Raw genomic sequence first — 19,193 nt, 5'->3', positions numbered from 1 at the left:
TTTTTTCTAGTTTGCTATTTGTGGCAGAGTAGGCCAGTTGTCTGTCACCATTTCTTCTCTCCTACTTCCAAGTAGTTGCAAGCCTGAATTTTAACTGGGCACGTGGCCACTAAGACTACATTCCCAGACTCTCTTGCAGCTAGGTGTGGACATGTAATCACATTCTGGATAATGGGATGTAGTAGAACCGTTATATGCAACTTCTGGGAAATGTTCTTAAAATATGGGAACATGCTTTTTTCTCTCCTTCCTACTTCCTGCTGACTGGAAAGAGGCTGGAGTTCTAGAAGCCACCTCGGACCATGATGAGGACTTGAGAATGAAACATCCATGTAGAATGCTTGCTGGTAAAGCAAGAAGTCAGGGGATAGAACACCATTCTAACACCGGACTTAGCCACCTCCAGACTTCATGTAAACTTGTTTATCATTATTTTAGTTGATTTTCATTCTTTCTGTTACTCGCAGTTGAAATTAATACTAACAAATTCACTATTCATAAACCCTAGCCTGGGCCCAAACAGAATTACTTATTAAAATTTTAACATTTTCTAAAAGGATCAAATATTCTAATAATTATATGGATAATAACAGCTAATATTTATTAAATAGTATCATTGAATTCTAACAAGTCTATGTAGGTACCCTTAACAACTTAGTGAATCACAAAGACACTGATAAATGGAACTCAGATTCAAACCCTCAGAGCTTCCCTCTGTTGTTCTTTTGTTTTGGGGGGGCTGGGGAGTGTGGTGTGTGTTTTAGTTTGCAAGAACTGCTGGAATGCAATATACCAGAAATGGAATGGCTTTTAAAAGGGGGAATTAGTAAGTTGCAAGTTTACAGTTCTAAGATCATGAAAATGTCAAAATTACAGTAAGGCTAAAAGAGTGTCCAAATAAAGGCATTCAGGAAAGGATACCCTGGTTCAAGAAGGCCGAGATGTTCAGGGTTTCTCTCTCAACAGGAAAGACACATGGCCATGTCTGCTGGATATCTCTCCAGGCTTTTCCAATGGCTTCCCCAGGGGCGTTTTCTTTCTTCATCTCCAACCGCCTCTGGCTGTGTGGGCTCTGTTGACTCCCGTGGCTCTAAAGCTTTTTCCAAAATGGTTCCTTCTTAAAGGGCTGGAGTAAGCTACCCCACTTTGAATTGGTGGAGATGCATCTCCATGGAAACCGTCTAACCAAAGTTACCCTCCCCCCACCAAAAAAAGTTACCACGTGGGTCATATCTCCATGGAAACAATAAAAAAGATTCCACCCAGCAACATTGAATGAAGATTAAAGGACATGGCTTTTTTTTGGTACATAATAGCTTCAAATCAGCACAGGATGGGATACAATTTTTCAAAGTGCTTTTACATTTACCTTTTAGGTATTACAAAGTGGAGAGTATATGCTATTATCTGGATAATATTATCTGTCTCAGTTATTCAGACTATTCAAGTTGACATATTTCTAGTTCAAATTAATGTTAATTGTTAATTGTCTTTATGTTATCTTGCATACATAAAATAAAACCATAAAAATTAAGAAAAATGTGGTACATATACATATTCACATACATAATTTTAGGCAGATGGAATTTGCAATTTTACATACCATATTGTTTTTACAATTTGATTCATCTCTTCAAATTTTAAATATCTCAAGCTTCATAGAAGTATAGAGATTTGTCATATCTTAATGATGCTTTCAGTATTTGCTGAAGGTAACATATTATTTATTTTTTGCATGAGCAGGCACCAGGAATTGAACCCAGATCACCGACATAGCAGGCGAGAACTCTGCCACTAAGCCATCATCACACCCCAGGAAGACACATTTTAAAAAATAGTTTTTGGTTTTGGTTTTTTTTTTGGCATGGGCAGACTCCGAAATCGAACCGGGTCTCCCGCATGGAAGGCGAGAATTCTGTCACTGAGCCACAGTTGCCCGCCCAAATTTAGTTTTCTGAATAGTTAAAATTTACATATTCAAAAATAAATAGAGGGCGGTGGACAGTGGCTCAGTGGTGGAATTCTCACTGGCATGCCGCAGGCCCAGATTCAATTCCCGGTGCCTGCCAATGTAAAAAAAAAAAAAGAAGAAAAATTAAGTCCCCAACTTACCTCATCCCATACTTTCAGTTTCCACACTACAAATATTAGTTATATATTGATTTTTGTGTCGCCAGTTTTTTTTTTTTTTGGTGTTTGTAAGCGTCTGTGTACACAAGCAAATGTGAATATACTTGGATTTGCTTTTTTCTTAACAAAAAGGTAACATTTTGACTTTCTTCTTTGTGTCTACACTCCTAGTCTCTAATTCTCTCCCAGCTCTTTCCTCGGCTCCTTATTCAATAAGCAATTAATAAAACTATTGTGCTGAAAGCATTGCTGCTATTAACTTTGAAGAATTGGTAGTTTCTCATCAAATACTGTTTGCCTTTTATCTTTTTCACTCTATTCACAATCCAATTTTCTCAAAAACCGAAACCTACTTCAGAGTCTAATTACCTAGAGCGTAACAAATATGAACTTTACGTAAATAAGGAGGCTTAATTCCGGTGAGAAATTCATGAGCGCGGAACCGATAGTGAAACGGGAGTCAGTTTCGGGAGGGACCCCAGAAATGTGGGGACCAACAAGGACCGGCCGGATCTGGGGAAGGCGGGAGGACGAGCGCTTCCGGTGGGCTCCGCCCTGCCGCCCTCCGTAGATTTGGCGCCAAACGCCCAGGGTGCTGCTCGTGGCAGGAAGCTCGGGTGTCGCGAGAGGCGCGGTTTGCTGCCACCTAAGGCAAGCGCCAGGCAGTGGTTCCTGTAGCATGCGTGAGGTGAGATCGGGCTGGCCGGCGAGTGAAGCTCTTGAGGGAAGAGGCGGCCTTGGGAGCCAGGCGTAGGTGCAGAAGAGCTGGTGAGTCGCAGGAAGGGGTTGAGGAAGCTGGAGGACTGGACTGAGGCGGCCCGACAGGGACTGGAGAGGAGAGGCGACCTGACCGGCCTCTTCCTATGGGGCTAGGAAGCAACTGGCATGACGGCAGATTCGTTGTGTGTTTCTGGCCTGTCAGTAAACGGAACCTTTTAGCTGTAGGGAGCCTTTCTGCCACGTCTTTGTATCCCGAGTTTCTGTGCAGGGGCTTCTGAACGTAGAAAGCAGCCTCTGAATGTTGAATCAATGAAGTGAGAACAGACGGGAGCGAGGATGGGAGGAGAGAAGGTTGGCGCAGAGGAGAGCGGGGATGGGAGGCTTTTTGGGGAGATAGCAGGAGGGAACATGGAAGCAGCCTGTTAGGACTTCCTTGGCGACAAGGGGCTTCTGTTTTGACGCCTTGGGAAAAGACTTGGACAATGCGAAGCAGAAATGTGTGCGAATGAATTGTGGTTTGTATACTGGATTTCTTTTGTTACTTTCACTCTTCTGGGAGTTTGAGGTCTAGGCGATTATATCAGTGTCTAAAACTAGTATGCCTGGTCAAGAAGTGAAATATATAGGTATCTTACTCCAAATATGAAGAGAAAAATCAATTTACTGGCAACCCAGCTCTATGCTTCAGTTCGATATTAAGTGATCTTGCCACAGTTTATATTGTTTGTACCCTGTCCTCAAAGTCAAATTCTCCTTCAGCCTCAGAGGTCTGACCCTATTTCCCAGAGGACTTTACTAGAATGGGGCTAAATATATTTGTTATAGATGGGAAGCTGTTTGAGATTATGTGCACTCTCCCTGCCTTTCCAGTTTTGAAAATCTGTGGTTCTTTTATCTTTCTTGATAGTGGGTCATCATCAGGAATTGATACTTTATGTTTTTATGAGTTTATGGCCATAGAAACTTAGAACGACTTTAGAGCTTGTTAGTTCCAATGGTTTTACAGTTTTGGTTGAACTTTGGAGTTCTTTTCTTTCATTTCTTCATTCAACAGATATTAACACCTGCGTGTAGCAGTAATGAGGCGCTAACAGACCTACTTGGTCTTTGCCCCTTAGAGGTGCAGTCTAGTATGGGAGACAAATACTAATCAGATAATTACACAAATAAAACAATATTGAAACTGGATGAGTACTATGAAAAAGAGGTATTTGATACTATGAATGCTTATAGGAGGATTTAATTTAGGAAAATTTGGATAGGCTTTTCTGAGGAGATGGCAGTTGGGGTCTGAGATCTGAAATTAGGAGTCAGGAAAGAGCGTTCAAGACAGAAAACAACATTTGCAAAAATCCAGTGGATCAGGCAATAGTCAAGGAACTGAAAGAAGGTCAACAAGGATAGAGGAAAAAGTGTTGGAGAGTGGTGTGAGCTGAGACTAGAGAGGAAGGAAGGGGCCAGACAATGCAGGAGTTTTATTTTTATCCTAAAAACAGTAGCCTTGTTGTAATGTCTTTAGATTTACATTTCCAAAGATTCAGTCCAGCTGAAATATAGAGGCAGAAGTAGACGGGAATAGTGGATTACTCCCAGCAAGAAATGATGAGAAGTGGTGGTGGAGGTAGGGAAAAATGGACAGATTTCAGGGATATTTAGGAAATAAAATGAATGATGTATGTGGGCTGTGGAGAAGTGTCAAGGATGACACCTAGGTTTCTGCTTAGATAGATGTCATTCACTGAGTAGGGAAAGTTTAAAAGTTCAGTTCGCACATGAGGAGGTATAGATGCCTTTGAAACACTGAAGGGCTAAAGTGGGAAGTAGGGATCTGGAGCTCAGAATTGAGGCCAAGGGTGAAGATGAAAATCAGTGAGCTGTCTATAAGTAAATGATTAAAGCCATATACATAAATGAGCAAAAAGGGCCTAGGTTTGAGTCTTGGATATTTAGCGGCCAAGTTAGAGAAAGATGAACCTGCAGAAGAGATCCAAGAGGCGTGTCCAGAAAGGGAGGAGAACCAGGTAAGTACTATATGTCAAGAGATACATTTTTCAAGAAAAGAGTTAAAAGTTGCTGAGAGGTCAAGAAAGATGATATAGAAAAACATTCTTTTGAGTTACCAAGCTGAGGATAATTTCCCTTTCTCCAAAGGAAACATTACCTTAAACAATATATAAACAGATTTTTTTTTTAAAAGCTGCCCTCCTTGTGGTAGGAGTGAGGTACCCATCTCCCTATTTCATACCTATTTGAATCAGAGTTTGACACCCTCTGAAAAATTAGAAATCATTATATTGTGGTAGGGGAAACCCAGCAGTTGGGTAAAATGATTTGCTCAAAATCAGATTGTTATTTAGCAGTAGGGTCTACATTACAACTCAAGTTACTTTGATTTCTGTTCAGATTCTTTTTCCATAATTATCATCTTCTCCACTTATTTTCATGATGTATGAGTTTGAAATGTGGTTTAACTGATTGAAACGTGAATTTTGTTGCAGATGGAACTTGACTGTATTATGGGTGAATGACTAATATTTTCACTCTTTATTTTTCCCCCACTAGAGAACAAAATGCTGGAACCACAGGAGAACAGCTTGATTGACCTACCAGATTATGATCCTATAGGAGATGAAATTTTTCCTCCTTTTCCACCTCCAGCCTCTCCAGAGAGAGAAGATGGTGAGGGTGCTGGACCTGATGAAGGTCTGTATAGGGACTTTCAGAAAAGTTTCCATGCTCATTTATCTATCAACTTAGATAATAAAGGTGAAACTGTCAAGTAATATTAAATCTTGTTGTATGTCACCAGAATCAGGGAGAGGAGCACCTGTTCCTATACCTCCAAAGAGAATTGTTAAAAGGAATTTACCCAAGTTGGATGCTCAGAGGTACTTTTACTATTTTCTTATAGATTTATAAGTTTTCCTTATGTCCATTATTTCTTTTTTTGTGGGGGTGGGGCAGGTTGGGGGTTTTACACAGGCCTGGATTTTTTTTTCTTGTATTAAAAGCTTTTGGTCAGGATGGTTTGAAGAACAGATGTTCCTAAGGACTTTTTCTTTCAGTTTATCAGCAAATATTTTTTTCTTATGATCTTGGTTTGGACTTGATATCTAAAGAAAAATTGAAATTCAAAACATATTTCTATTCACAGATTAATTTCAGAGAGAGGGCTTCCAGCCTTAAGGCATGTGTTTGATAAGGCAAAATTCAAAGGTAAAGGTCATGAGGTAAGAAATGTCTGATTTTTGTTTTAGATGTTCATTTCTTAAAATACCTATGAAAGTGTGGACTCATTATCATATTCTTGGGAATCAGAATGCTTCATAGATGCTATCATTTATTATCCTCTCTCTTGAGAAACAGTGTGATGTGGAGGAAAGGGCTCAGTTTGAGGAATCAAAGAGCATGTTTTCTAGTCTCGTTTTTGCTGCTATATAAACTGTGGCTTCGGGAAAATCACAGTGGCAGTTCTTAATTGTCTTCCCATAATGCCTAATTATGAACCAAGTACTGTGCCAGACTTGGGAACACATACATGATCAATATAAGCGGAGTCTTTGTCTTCCAAAAGTTGACAATAACTTTTTGAGATAGATAAAGCAAATTTTATTTCTCTAAATTATAAAGTATAAAGTCAGGCTTTGAATCGTGTAGGAGTTTAGATATAATTTTTTGCAGATGGTATCTTTTTACAGAGCTTTGTAGTTTATGAAGTTTTCAAATATGTTCTCCTTTAATTCTTAACCTGCGTGGAAAGTGAGTTTTAGAGTTTCAGTGTCCAGTGCCAGCTGTTAAGGGCAGAACCTAGACTTCGGTTCCATAGCTCGGCTAGAATAATGTTAATATTAAAGTGAGTACCGTTTAGGTGTGGTGTGCTGGATATTGGAAGAAGGAAGAGGGTGGAGACAGACTGGGATGAAGTGTTAATAGCCTGGTTAGGATAAAGGTAGAGTGATGAACAACATATAGGACTTGTAGAAGTTGGGTGTAGGAAAGTGAGAAAGGAGTAAAAATAATCCCAAGATTTCAAACCTGGGAGCTGAAAAATTGTGGTAGAAAGAGAGAATATAAGCCCATGTCCTATTTTGCCGCAAAACTAAACATAAATCAAGATATTTAAAAAACCATATTCAGCTCTGTTAATACACTGCCCTTATTGATAATAATGGGTAATAGTAGAGAATTGGTGCTTTGAATTTGTGAAGTCTTGATCATGCTCATAATAAGTCCTTTATTATAAAATAATACATTTATTAGAAGGATATGCATTCTGTGTTTCTTTAGTGGGTGAGAGTGGGCCCTACTTTGTATAAAGTATGGTCATCTATACTTTGCTCTTGAAAATTCTGTTTTCTCACAATGTTGAACTCTTACTGCTCCTCCATGTGTAATTTGGGATTTCCCACTACATTTAGTTATTTCTTTTCTTGTGTCCCTTGGGGCCCAACATGACATGGTGAGGTGGCTGACCAGTGCTCCGAACAGTTGGAAATTATCTTAAGTGATTAGATTTTTAAAAAGACTTGTATCTTTATTATCAGAAAGGGAGAATGAGAAGACATTGCTCTCTAAGTATTAAACATTTAATCATTGGTAGAATTGATTGTCTTGACTGTTGGCTTCTAGACAGGTAAAAAATAACAGTAATAGTCAACAGTTTAGTATTTATTTTGTGTCAGGCACTTGTATTACTTAATCCTTACAATAACCCTACAAGGTATGGCATTATTCTCATTTTGTACATGAAGAATTAGGCACAGAAGATGTAATTTTTGAAAGTCACATGCCATTAAGTGGTGGAAGAGGGATTTGAATCTGTGCTGTCTGATCCAGAGCCTGTGCCTTTAACCACTCTTCTGTTTTACAGTACTGCTGAGTGAAGGGTGCAGTATTATAGAGTAAAGCTAGGAATTTGGCTATAACTTTTTTCATTTATTAGTCAGGTTTACTAAACTTTACTGCTTTAATTTTTAAAAATTTAATGTTAGTTGGAATTTGAAATATAGAGAGGTATTGTAGTCTGAGAATGTTTAAACTGTTCCTGCTAGTCTTTGTTACTTTGCCTTTGAGGTTTCTGAATAACAGTGTTGAATTCTCAATGCTTTCCTCTCTAGATATGGTTTAGGGACCTGTCACTATGTTTAGTTAGTTCCTAAAAGAAATCTAGACGTATTTTTTTTTTTTGCATCTGGTGAGCGTGCCCCTGGTGGGCGTTAGACGTATTTTTTTAAAATTTATTAATTAAAAAAAATTAAGAACAAACAAACAAAAACATTAACATATAATTCCATTCTACATATATATTCAGTAATTCTCAATATCATCACATAGTTGCATATTCATCATTTGGTTCTGGGGAAGCTTGCAGCGGGTCCAGCTGGTCCAGACTGGGGTACGTGGCTCCGGGAGCTGTTCTGTACTGTTTCTGGTTATTTAGTAGTTGTTCTGGAGGACGAACTAAAACGCGCGCATTGCTAAGCCGCCATCTTGGCACGAATCTAATCTTTTTAAAGTTCGATTTATGGACCCTACCTTGATCATTAGGGATATCACTTATCTAAGGAAAACAGGAAACAAATAGCTAGACGTATTTTATTAAAGGTTATTTTCCAGTTTTACATTACATTCTGAAAGGACATGTGATTATCTTTTGATTTTTATTAAGTTTTCACACTGAGATATTTTTCCCTCAATTTAAAAAAATCTTTATCCAGTGCTCTTTTAGACTGCAGTTTTCTAAGCCCTAACTAGATATTTTTTCTTCCTAAAGTTGCTTTTAGAAGTTTCTCAACCTTGTGAATTTAAAATGACAACAGTGACTTTGGCAGTACTTTTCATTCTGAAATCTGCTGATGGGAACAGTTGTGGGAATGAGTCTTTTATTTAGCATTTTTATTTTTCTGTGCCAGGCTGAAGACTTAAAGACACTGATCAGACACATGGAGCACTGGGCACATAGGCTGTTCCCTAAACTGCAGTTTGAGGATTTTATTAACAGAGTTGAATACCTGGGAAATAAAAAGGAAGTTCAGGTAAGATTATTATGAGTATCATTCCCAGTACAAGATAGATTTAGTTGAAGTTTAGAAGGAGTGGTGTTTTACGTGTTACTAAACTTTTTAAGTGCAATAAAGAAATATCTGATGCTATTTTGGTGGATTTATTACAACCATAAGAGTATCCAATGCAAATCCTTACAGATATTTTTAAATTTGTTTTGTTTAAATTCCTCAGGAGGTTGAGTAGTTGTTTAGGGTCTTAATTGTGAAATCTGTCTTGATAGTGTGAGGTTAAATTTATAGTAGTTATTTGAAGAACAAGTATTTTGAAATTGATAATTGAATAAATGACTCTTTCCTCTCTAACACTGGTAAAAATGTAAAAATAACTTTTTCTTTTCAGACCTGTTTAAAACGAATTCGACTTGATCTCCCTGTTTTACATGAAGATTTTATTAGCAATAATGGTGAGAATATAGGTTTGTCTAATTTATAACCATTGTGCTTTTAGAAGTCTATCTAATTGGGTGAGCAGTATCACAGGATTGGGGTTCTAGTCTCTACTTTATATATAATTAAAGTGCAGTATATGGCGGTCTAGGAGTTAATTAAAAATGCTTGGGTACATCTAGGATGTTTTGTATGATATTTGTTTCTTAAGGATATGGCTGCATCTCCATTATAGATATTGTAAAAATGTATTTAGCCATAGAGCAGGAGTTTTCAAGAGCTCTGATGGTGGTGACCTGTAGGCACTTGTAAATAAAAATATATGGCAAAGATAGACTGTTCAGGTACATGTACTAATGTAACCACCATTAGAATGTGTTCGTGGGAAATTTAACAGAATAATTTGATGATGAAGATGTTTGCATTTCATTCACAGTGTAGATCCTGGACATAGAAAATGAGACTTTAAGTGACTGTTCCCGGTATCGATTGCATCTGTTAGAAGTACAATGCAACCATAGAACAGTCACACAAATTAAAACAGATGGTTCCTGCCGACAGGGTCTGTATAGTGATCAGATTTTCTGTGCGATGGCTCCATACATGTCTGCATGTTGACATTTTTTTAACTTTTATTGTATTTATGTGGTAAAAATATTTAGATTCCATATAGAATTCCCCAACGTCATGTATAAATTGCTTTTAAAGTGTGTGAAGGAATGTGATTTAAATAATCTAAGATTTAAGTTTTTTGGTAAGATATATGTACTGGTGGCATGAGGTTTGGTATATGGAAAGAAATTAGTTCTTAAATACTAAATCCTAAGCATATACCACTAGATTAGTTAATTCAGCATCATTTTTTAAAATTTATTTTTTATTTATGATACATATCCACATACAAACACAAACATTCTTATACGATCATTCCATTCTTGTTATATAATCAGTAACTCACTATCATCACGCAGTTGTATATTCATCGTCATGATCATTTCTTAGAACATTTGCATCAATTCAGAAAAAGAAATAAAAAGAAAACAGAAAAAAATTCATACATACCATACCCCTTACCCCTCCCCTTCACCAATCACTGGCATTTCAATCTACTAAATTTATTTTAACATTTGTTCCCCCTATTATTTATTTTTAATCCGTATGTTTTACTTGTCCGTTAATAAGGTAGACAAAAAGAGCATCAGACACAAGGCTCTCACAACCATACAGTCACTCTGCTACAGCCATATCATCATACAATTATCTTCAGAAAACATGGCCACTAGAGCACAGCTCCACATTTTCAGGCAGTTCCCTCCAGCCTCTCCATTACACCTTAACTAAACAGGTGATGTCTATTTAATGTGTAAGAATAACCTCCAGGATAACCTCTCGACTCTGTTTGGAATCTCTCAGCCATTGACATTTTATTTTGTCTCATTTCACTCTTCCCCCTTTTGGTCGAGAAGATTTTCTCAGTCCCTTGATGCTGAATTCCAGCTGATTCTAGGATTTCTGTCCCATGTTGCCAGGAAGGTCCACACCCCTGGGAGTCATGTCCCACGTAGACAGGGGGAGAGTAGTGAGTTTGCTTGCTGTGTCACCTGAGAGAGAGAGGCCACATCTGAGCAACAGAAGAGATTCTCTTGGGGGTGACTCTTAGTCCTAATTTTAAGTAGGCTTAGCCTATCTTTTGCGGGATTAAATTTCATATGAACAAACCCCAAGATTGGAGGCTTGTCCTATTGCTTTGGCTGTCCCCATTGCCTGTGAGAATATCAAGAATTCTCCACTTGGGGAAGTTGAATTTTCCTCTTCCCACCATTCCCCGAAGGGGATTCTGCAGATACTTCCCTATTCACTTTTCAAATCACTCTGGGCTTATCTGGCATCACCCTGGACAAACCTACAAAATCTCATGCCCTACTCAAGGTACCAAGTACTATGGTGTTTGGTTAAGCTGTCCACGTAAGTTATATTAGGAAATGCACTGGTCAAAATACAAATTTTGTACCAAATAAACATTTTTTTGCTTGTCTCACACATATGTTAAAGTTTTCAAATACTAATTACCATCTATTTTCGGCACCCTGCATTATTGACATTCCTTTGTTCTTCCTCATGCAGAAACATTTTTAAATTCAGCATCATTTTTTTTTAACTGCTCACTATGTCCTAAAGGTTCAGGGATAAAGATGAGTAGGATCAGTCCCCGTACTTCACATGTAACAGACTAGTGAGAGAGGCAGACATATAGCAATCGCCAGTGGCCTGATAGGTGCCATATTAGAAGTATTAATAGGACGCAGGGTGCAGTGTAAAGGAAAGCATAGTTACCTTTATCTCGGGAAGGGGAAACTACACAGAGATGGTATCATGAATACTGTAGAGGCAGAAATTAACAAGGACAGTCATTTGGGGAACTACAAGCATGTTTTAATATAGGGTCCAAAGAGAATCTTGTTTGTTATATAATGTACATTTTTGTTCTCACCAAAAATGTATTACTGTACAGTTTTAAACAACAATATGGTTTGAATAGTCTACTGATTGTTTTTTTTTTTTCAAAAATTTTGGGATAACACTTCTTGATAATTTGACAGTCTGGTTGTAGGTTGTTTTTTTTTTATTAATCTGAATTTTATCTTCCAAAGATACATAAATCCATATGAAAGTAGAGCATTATTAACTGTACTTAATAAGTCTTGGTATTTGTTTTTCAATACCATGCACTAATGAATTTTACTAGCAAATAATCATATACCCTGTTTTCAACCAGTTGTGCTTACAAACTAATTAATGTTAACATTTTTATATTTAAAAATTTATAGCTCTGTCTTCCTCTTAAAGCCCAGCAATGGCTCCTTATTTCACTCAAAGTGAAAGAAAGACAAAATCTTTATAGTGTCCCACTTGGCCCTCCAGGGTCTTCTGCTGTCTCCTCACTCCATCCCCCTTGCCTCTATTTTTCGCAGTACCTCTTCAGCCACACTGATCTCCTAGGTCCTCCTTGAACATTGCAGGCACATTTTTGTTTTAAGGCTTTTGCACTGGATATTCTGCTGGAAACACTGTACTTCCACCCTGTCGAAGGACACTCCCATGTCTGCAGGGCTAACTTTCTTTTCTACCTTCTTCAGACTGTGTTCACATGTCAGCTTGATGAGTTCTCCCTGATCACACTGTTAAAATTGCTCCCCCTTCCTGCATTTGTGATTCCCCCATGCTGTTTTTTGTTTTCCCATAGCACTTAATTTACTTATCTACTTGTTTGTTTGTACCACAATGATGACATCCTGTAGCACATTGTGTATTTTTAGCTTGGTTTCTTTGCCATAATGGCTTGCCTGTCAGTGTTGCAGTGAATACATTTCATATGTGTTGCTAATTTATTTTCATTACTTTTTTATCCTAGTCAAAGGAGCAGACTACTCCATCATGATTATGTTTATTTTGTTTTTCCATAAAATATCATTTGTGTTAAAGAGGTCATCTATGAAGATATCTTTCCTTTCATGGTTCACAACAAAAGTAGTTTTTAGTATATTTCAGTATTACGGATTTGAAATCCTCTAAGCCCTATAAGGTGAATTGCATTTGAAATCCCACACATTGTATCATTGGTTGTAATACGTGTTACTTAACTTATCCAGCATTGTTTTCTATATGTATTTCATACGTATTTCCAGATAAAGGAACGCTTTTTTAAAAATATTTTTGTTGTACATCAAACACGCATTCTTGACATACAAACATTCTGTACCTGGTATATAATTAGTGAGTGGCTCACAATATTAATACATAGTTGTGTATTCGTCACCATGATAATTTTTTTTAACATTTGTAGCTCTCCAGCAAAAGAAATAAAAAAAGAAAAAGCTCATACATGCCACACCCCTTACTCCTCCCTCTCATTGACCTAGTATTTCAGTCTACTCAAATTTGTTTTAACCTTTGTTCCCCTTATTGTTTATTTTTTATCCATATTTTTTACTCATCTGTCCATACTGGAGATAAAAGGGGCATCAGATAAAAGGTTTTCACAATCACACAGTACCGTTGGAAAAGCTATATCATTATACAGTCATCTTCAAAAACTATGGGTACTGGAACACAGCGCTACAGTTTCAGGTACTTCCCTCTAGCCACTCTAATATACCGTGAACTAAAAAGGGAATATCTGTATAATGTGTAAGCTTAACCTCCAGGATAATCTCTCGACTATTTGAAATTTCTCAGCCACTGACACTTTATTTTGTCTCATTTCTCTCTTCCCCCTTTTGGTCAAGAAGGTTTTCTCAGTCCCTTGATGCAAGTCCCAGCTTATCCTAGGATTTCTGTCCCACATTGCTAGGGAGGTTTACATCCTTGGGAATCATGTCACACGTAGTGGGGTTTGGGCAGTGAGTTTGCTTGCCATGTCGGCTTAGAGAGGCCGCATCTGAGAAACAAAAGAGGTTGTCTGGGGGTGACTCTTGGGCATAATTTGAAGTAGGCTTAGCCTATCCTTTGAAGGGATAAGTTTTATAGGGGCAAACCCCAAGATTGAGGGTTGACCTATTGATTTGGTTCTCCCCACTGCTTGCGATAATCAGGAATTCTCCAAATGGGAGGAATGCATTTTTAACTTGCCATATTTTTTTCCATGCCAGGAAGAAAAAGTTTGTGTGGCTTTTTGTCTTTCACAGTTAAGGAAGAAACTTCAAAAGGGGTTTAAATTTTAAAAAGCTGGATTAAAGTCTCATGTGATTTTTTAAACCTGACTGGAATAATTGTAAAGGTTTGTCTTTATGTTTTCAGTGCTTTTGCAAATTGTGATAGTTTTTTACTCTCATTAGCTAAATATCTCAAGGCATAATATATACTTAGGACAAAGGGTAGTATATGTTGATTCATATTTCATATGATGATGAGTTTGAATTTTTTGGCCTACTTGTTAGATCTGATAGGGTTATCTTTTTTTTAAACTCATAATGTTGCTCATATAAAGAAAAGGGTAAACTTCTGTTCTACCATTTTCTTAATGTTTGCTTGTGCAGGCATTTTGTTGTTTTGCAAAAACCTTTTTAGGCTACTACATGTAGATTTTGGGATTGTTTTTATTTTGTACTAGATATTATCTGTCTGTCAGTTTATTTAACTGGGCAATCAAAAATACTTATATGCCCCGCTATGCTGAAATGAAAAAAAATGAGTGAGGTCCTGACTTCCCACTCGATCTTCTATGTGGAGCTGCCAGTATTCATTTAGGGTAGCTCACAGACCATACAGTAACCTCTGTCATATGGACAATAGATAGTTCCTTAATGTCATGCTGTACTTTAAATATGTTAGTAAATCTGAATTTTTCTTAATTCTCAAATGAAATATGAATGGAAAGTCTAATATTTACTGTGGACCATTGTGGGCGCATCCTAATTTGAGATAATTAGGATACAAGGCTTTCATTTGTTAAGGCTAATGTAGAGAATACAAATTTTTTTTTTAACTAACTTGGAATAAGTCTGCAGATCTCTAAATTTCCTTTTTCATTTTGTGTCTGTTTTTTGCTGTATAAAGAAAATCACCTATGTAAAATTACTTCATACTATATTTAGACGCTGGCAAGGTATTAAAATATGTTGGTTTAATGTAGAACAAGAGTATAGTTCGGGTTCTCCAAGCTCCTTTATTAACCCAAGCATAAAATATTTTACATTATAAGAACTTTTCTTTCCTTTTCATGCATATTTTTAAATTAGTATTTCCATTTGACCTAAAATGCCTCTTTAATGCAATTCTATTGATATATATATATATATATATCCTATGTTCATATATCTTATTTTATTGATATAGATTATATATTCATGTAATGATCCAAAATGTACAGTGAGTGGTTCACAGTATCATATGGCTGTGCATTCGTCATCACTGTCGATTTTTGAACATTTTCATTACTCCAAAAAAATCAAAATAGAATAAAATTAAAAATAGAAATAGAAAAGAACACCCAAAACATCCCATACCTCCCCATCCTCCCCTATTATTTATTTATTTTTTGTCTTTATTTTCTTACTCATCTGTCCATACACTTAATAAAGGGAGTGCTAGTCACAAGGTTTTCACAATCACATGGTTACACCTTTAAAGCTGTATAGTTATACAATCTTCAAGAACCAAGCCTATTGGAGTACAATTTAACAGTATCAGGTATTTTCCTCTAGCTACTCCAATACACCAAAAACTGAAAGGGATATCTACTAACTGTGGAAGAATAACCTCCAGAATGATCTCTTGACTGTATTTGAAATCTCTCAGCTACTGAAACTTTATTTTGTGTCATTTCTCTTCCCCCTTTGGTCAAGAAAACTTTCTCAATACCACAATACCAGGGCCAGCCTCATCGCCTGGAGTCATGTCCCACATTACCAGGGAGATTTATACCCCTGGGAGTCATGTCCAAAGTAGAGGTGAGGCAGTGAGTTCATTTGCCAAGTTGGCATAGGGAGAGAGGCCATAACTGAGCAACAAAAAAGGTTCCCTGGGGGTTACTCTTAGGCATAATCTTGTGTAGGCTTAGCTTTTCCTGTGCAGGAATAAGTTTCGTAAGGGCAAGCACCAAGATTGAGGGCCTGGGCCATTAATTTAGCAGCCCCAAATGTTTGTGAGACTATCTGGTCTTCTCCAGGTAGGGATATTTAATATTTCCATGTTTCACCCAGTTCCTCAAGGGGACTTGGCAAATAATTTTTTTTTATCTTCTGTTTCTGCCCAAATTACCCTGGGATGTATTGGAATATCACACCAACCTATACAGACCAATAAAATCTAACTTTCTGTTCAGGGTTCGGTGTAATTATGGTGTTTGAATAAACTGACCATACAGATTAAATTAGATATTGTGCTAACAAAAATATAAATTTTGCACCAAATACACATCTTTTCCTTTGGTCTTACACAGAAGTTGACGTTTTAATATACAGTCAGTGTTATCCTTTTTAGTCTGATTTACCTTAGTCCTAACCAAATCAGCTTCATTCATATCTCTAATTGAATTCTCAACATTTTTCATTGTTTTTAACAGTTGCTATATTGGGTAATGCTGACTTTCATAGCTGCAGAACTGTAGCTCTGAGTCTCAGGTGTTACACAGAAACTAAGTTCTAGGGAATGACCAGGTTATAAAATTCTATTTAAAGTGATGTATAAATATTCATTACTTGTTTGAATCAAGCATGTATTGCAACATCCGCATATCTCAAATGGTTTCTTCAGGTCTGCCCCTTGCCACTTTAAACTTGTGTTAATTAATAGCTGCATAAAGTGTCTAATTAGTCTAAAACTACAGATAATACATTAACTTTTTATTTCTTACAGATGAAGTAGGGGGAAATAATGGCCATGATGTAATTGCTACTGAATTTGATGCCTTTTTGACAAACTTGACAAACTCATCTGAAAGTGAGGAGTTTGCGTTGCAGTCAAGTAACAGCCTGACAGAAGAGCAGCAACAAAGAATTGAAAGGAATAAACAACTGGCCTTGGAAAGAAGGCAGGCAAAGCTACTGAGTAGCAGTCAGTCCCAAGGAAATGGTAAATTTTATGTTGGGTTTTATGTGCTACCTTTAATATGCTAAGAGCATGTTAGGAATTTTAGCTTCATTTCTATCCCCCCAAACAACACCTCTAAGAATTAAAAAAATGTATATTTGAGTGAGAAGAGATAATTGTGTGTGTGTTTGCACACGTGCATGTGCTTGAGCATTTTTAGCTATTGGAATCCTCAGAATAAATGGTTTTCTAGAGAACTGAGTACCTCTTAAAAATTATTTTACTTATTTAAAATTAATTCTAAATCCTTCAATATATTCTTCCTTGATTCCTTAAAGCATGACACATTTTCTCCTTAGTATTATAGTTATGAACATTAATGATTTATAGTAATGCCCTAAATATATGTCTTTTGCACTCATTGAGGATTTTAGAGCCATTTGCTATGAAGTTAATAGGTCCTAAGATGCTTTTTATTGTATTTGTGTCTGTTCTGAGCTGTCACTTTTGGTGGCTATCAGTTTACCTGTCTGTAACATTCACTTCTGTTTAAAACTGTCTTAAAATTGCTGTTTTTGGGGCGGGCCACAGTGGCTTAGCAGGCAGAGTTCTCGCCTGCCATGCAAGAGACCCAGGTTTGCAAGAGACCCAGGTTTGATTCCTGGTGCCAGCCCATGTAAAAAAAAAAAAAATGCTGTTTTAAAAAGCTTGTGGGTTTGGAAAACTAGATAACCAAGTTTGTTGAAGCTACATTTTTAAATAATTGCAAATTGGTTTTGAGTGAAGTGAGCAGGATTGCATATAAAGTCCTCAATTTCTAATCCAGTTTTTCCTTTTCATATCAGGCAATATAATAACCATAACAGTGAAGAGATCGTGTTGTAAAATAGGTTTCACCTAAGATGATAAAATTCTTAAGTGAAAAACATTCAGTGTGACTAGATTACTGTGATTATTTTTCAATTAAAACGAGTTTAATTCTCATCTTTGAAAATAGATGTTTTATTAGCACTATGTGAGAAGTTAAAAAAAGGTACAACTATTATACAGTGGCTTCTGTACAGTAGTAATAAGTAGTTAAGACTCATCTTCGTTTATAATGTATGTATTAAAAATCTCCCCAAATGGAAATAAGTATCTTGAATTTTCTTTCCTGTAGATCATTTTGACGCAAATTGCTAAGTACGTTTGATTTTTTTTGGCATGGGCAGGCTCTGGGAATCGAATCGAATCTGGGTCTCTGGCACAGCAGGCCAGAATTCTGCCACTGAGCCACCGGTGCACTGCCCCATTTGATTTTTTTTTTAACCTTTCTAGTTCTGATTTTGAATGAGAGAACTGTTCTGTTTGGCTATGATTCAAATTTGTGAGTTTAGTACATTTTAAGAACCTTTTGTATTTTTAAATGGACTTTATATATTTATAAAAATGGATTTATTTGGAAGAAACTGATCATAATTAGTCTTAACTAAGTGATCATAAATTTCATTTCTGTTGACCTTAGCTTGTAAAGAGATTTGTCTCTATAAGACTGGATCAGGTGTTTGTAATGAGTAATGTCAGTGATTTCTCTTTTAGACTTGATAGTGAACACACCTACAGCACAGACAGTTGAAGAGGTTAATAGAGATGAAGACCTAGAAGAGGAGTCAGATGGACTAAATGACGTTCTAGACAATCCGCACAATGCTGCTGCCACCAATACCGTAAATGTAGACGAGGAATTAAAATTAGAGACAACACAACTGGACTAATCCTTTAAAAATGTACAATAGTAACTGTTTCATCAAGAAATGATGTTGCTGAAGTTAGATAAGACTCGCCTAAGAGAGAAAATGTATCTGTTAACTTACTGGTTTGGAGATGAAGGTGAAAATCATAGTAAAGTTTTTACACATTTCCTGTTTAAAATCTGGTATTTATAATTATGCTTTTCATTTATTAGCTTTAGTTAACAATCTATTCTGTTTAGTGTTTATTTTTGTACAGATGGATATGGCTTCATGAAAGGATAATAAGCAGTTTGTACTGCTAGTGTGCCATTTGATGCCTTGTTTTCACTAAATTGTGTGATTTTAAGATGTAAATATATATTGAGTATTAATGTTTTAAAAAATAAATGAAAATAAAGATTATTTTACAAACTATCTGGAGGCTTTACAAGTTTCTCATTGCAATTTAGTTGTGCAGGTTATACTTTTTGTAAAATGTTTAAGGTTTTCATTATGTGTTTATATGTTTTTTTTGTTTATTGTTTATATGTATTTTGAGGCATCACTCTAATATTTAAGAGGTTGCATGAAAGGCCTATATATTGTTTGGCCTTCATAAATGCTAAGGAAATTCAAAGAAATGGACACT

The 19,193-nt window shown here is 36.6% G+C and overlaps 1 protein-coding gene and 1 non-coding gene across 5 annotated transcripts; both read left to right on the top strand.

Annotated features, from left to right (window-relative positions):
- Positions 1-2,664: 2,664 nt before the first annotated feature.
- TIPIN (TIMELESS interacting protein) lies at positions 2,665-18,972 on the top strand. 4 transcript variants are annotated; one of them, XM_077128277.1, is made up of 8 exons: positions 2,665-2,818; positions 5,413-5,553; positions 5,660-5,738; positions 6,005-6,080; positions 8,763-8,885; positions 9,256-9,319; positions 16,659-16,874; positions 18,396-18,972. In XM_077128277.1, exons 2-8 carry the CDS (start codon positions 5,421-5,423, stop codon positions 18,584-18,586), a joined length of 882 nt encoding a protein of 293 aa, XP_076984392.1. In that variant the 5' UTR covers positions 2,665-2,818; positions 5,413-5,420; the 3' UTR covers positions 18,587-18,972. The 4 variants fall into 4 exon arrangements, with proteins under 4 accessions (XP_076984392.1, XP_076984394.1, XP_076984391.1 ...); XM_077128279.1 differs by having other exon boundaries at positions 2,665-2,898; positions 18,411-18,972; XM_077128276.1 differs by having other exon boundaries at positions 2,665-2,898.
- LOC143656663 (small Cajal body-specific RNA 14) lies at positions 9,772-9,908 on the top strand. The gene has a single exon (XR_013162568.1).
- Positions 18,973-19,193: the final 221 nt, after the last annotated feature.

This window comes from Tamandua tetradactyla, chromosome 14 (assembly GCF_023851605.1).
Source record: "Tamandua tetradactyla isolate mTamTet1 chromosome 14, mTamTet1.pri, whole genome shotgun sequence".
Taxonomy (NCBI): domain Eukaryota; kingdom Metazoa; phylum Chordata; class Mammalia; order Pilosa; family Myrmecophagidae; genus Tamandua; species Tamandua tetradactyla.
The sequence above is the reverse complement of the archived record's forward strand: the minus strand, read 5'-3'. Positions and strand labels throughout refer to the sequence as shown.

Coding starts and splice junctions, on each gene's coding strand:
- TIPIN (XM_077128277.1), top strand. CDS start 5,421: ATGCTGGAACCACAGGAGAACAGCTTGATTGACCTACCAGATTATGAT. Junction 8,886..9,255: donor GAAATAAAAAGGAAGTTCAG/GTAAGATTATTA, acceptor TTTTCTTTTCAG/ACCTGTTTAAAACGAATTCG. Junction 16,875..18,395: donor CAGTCAGTCCCAAGGAAATG/GTAAATTTTATG, acceptor GAGTAATGTCAG/TGATTTCTCTTTTAGACTTG.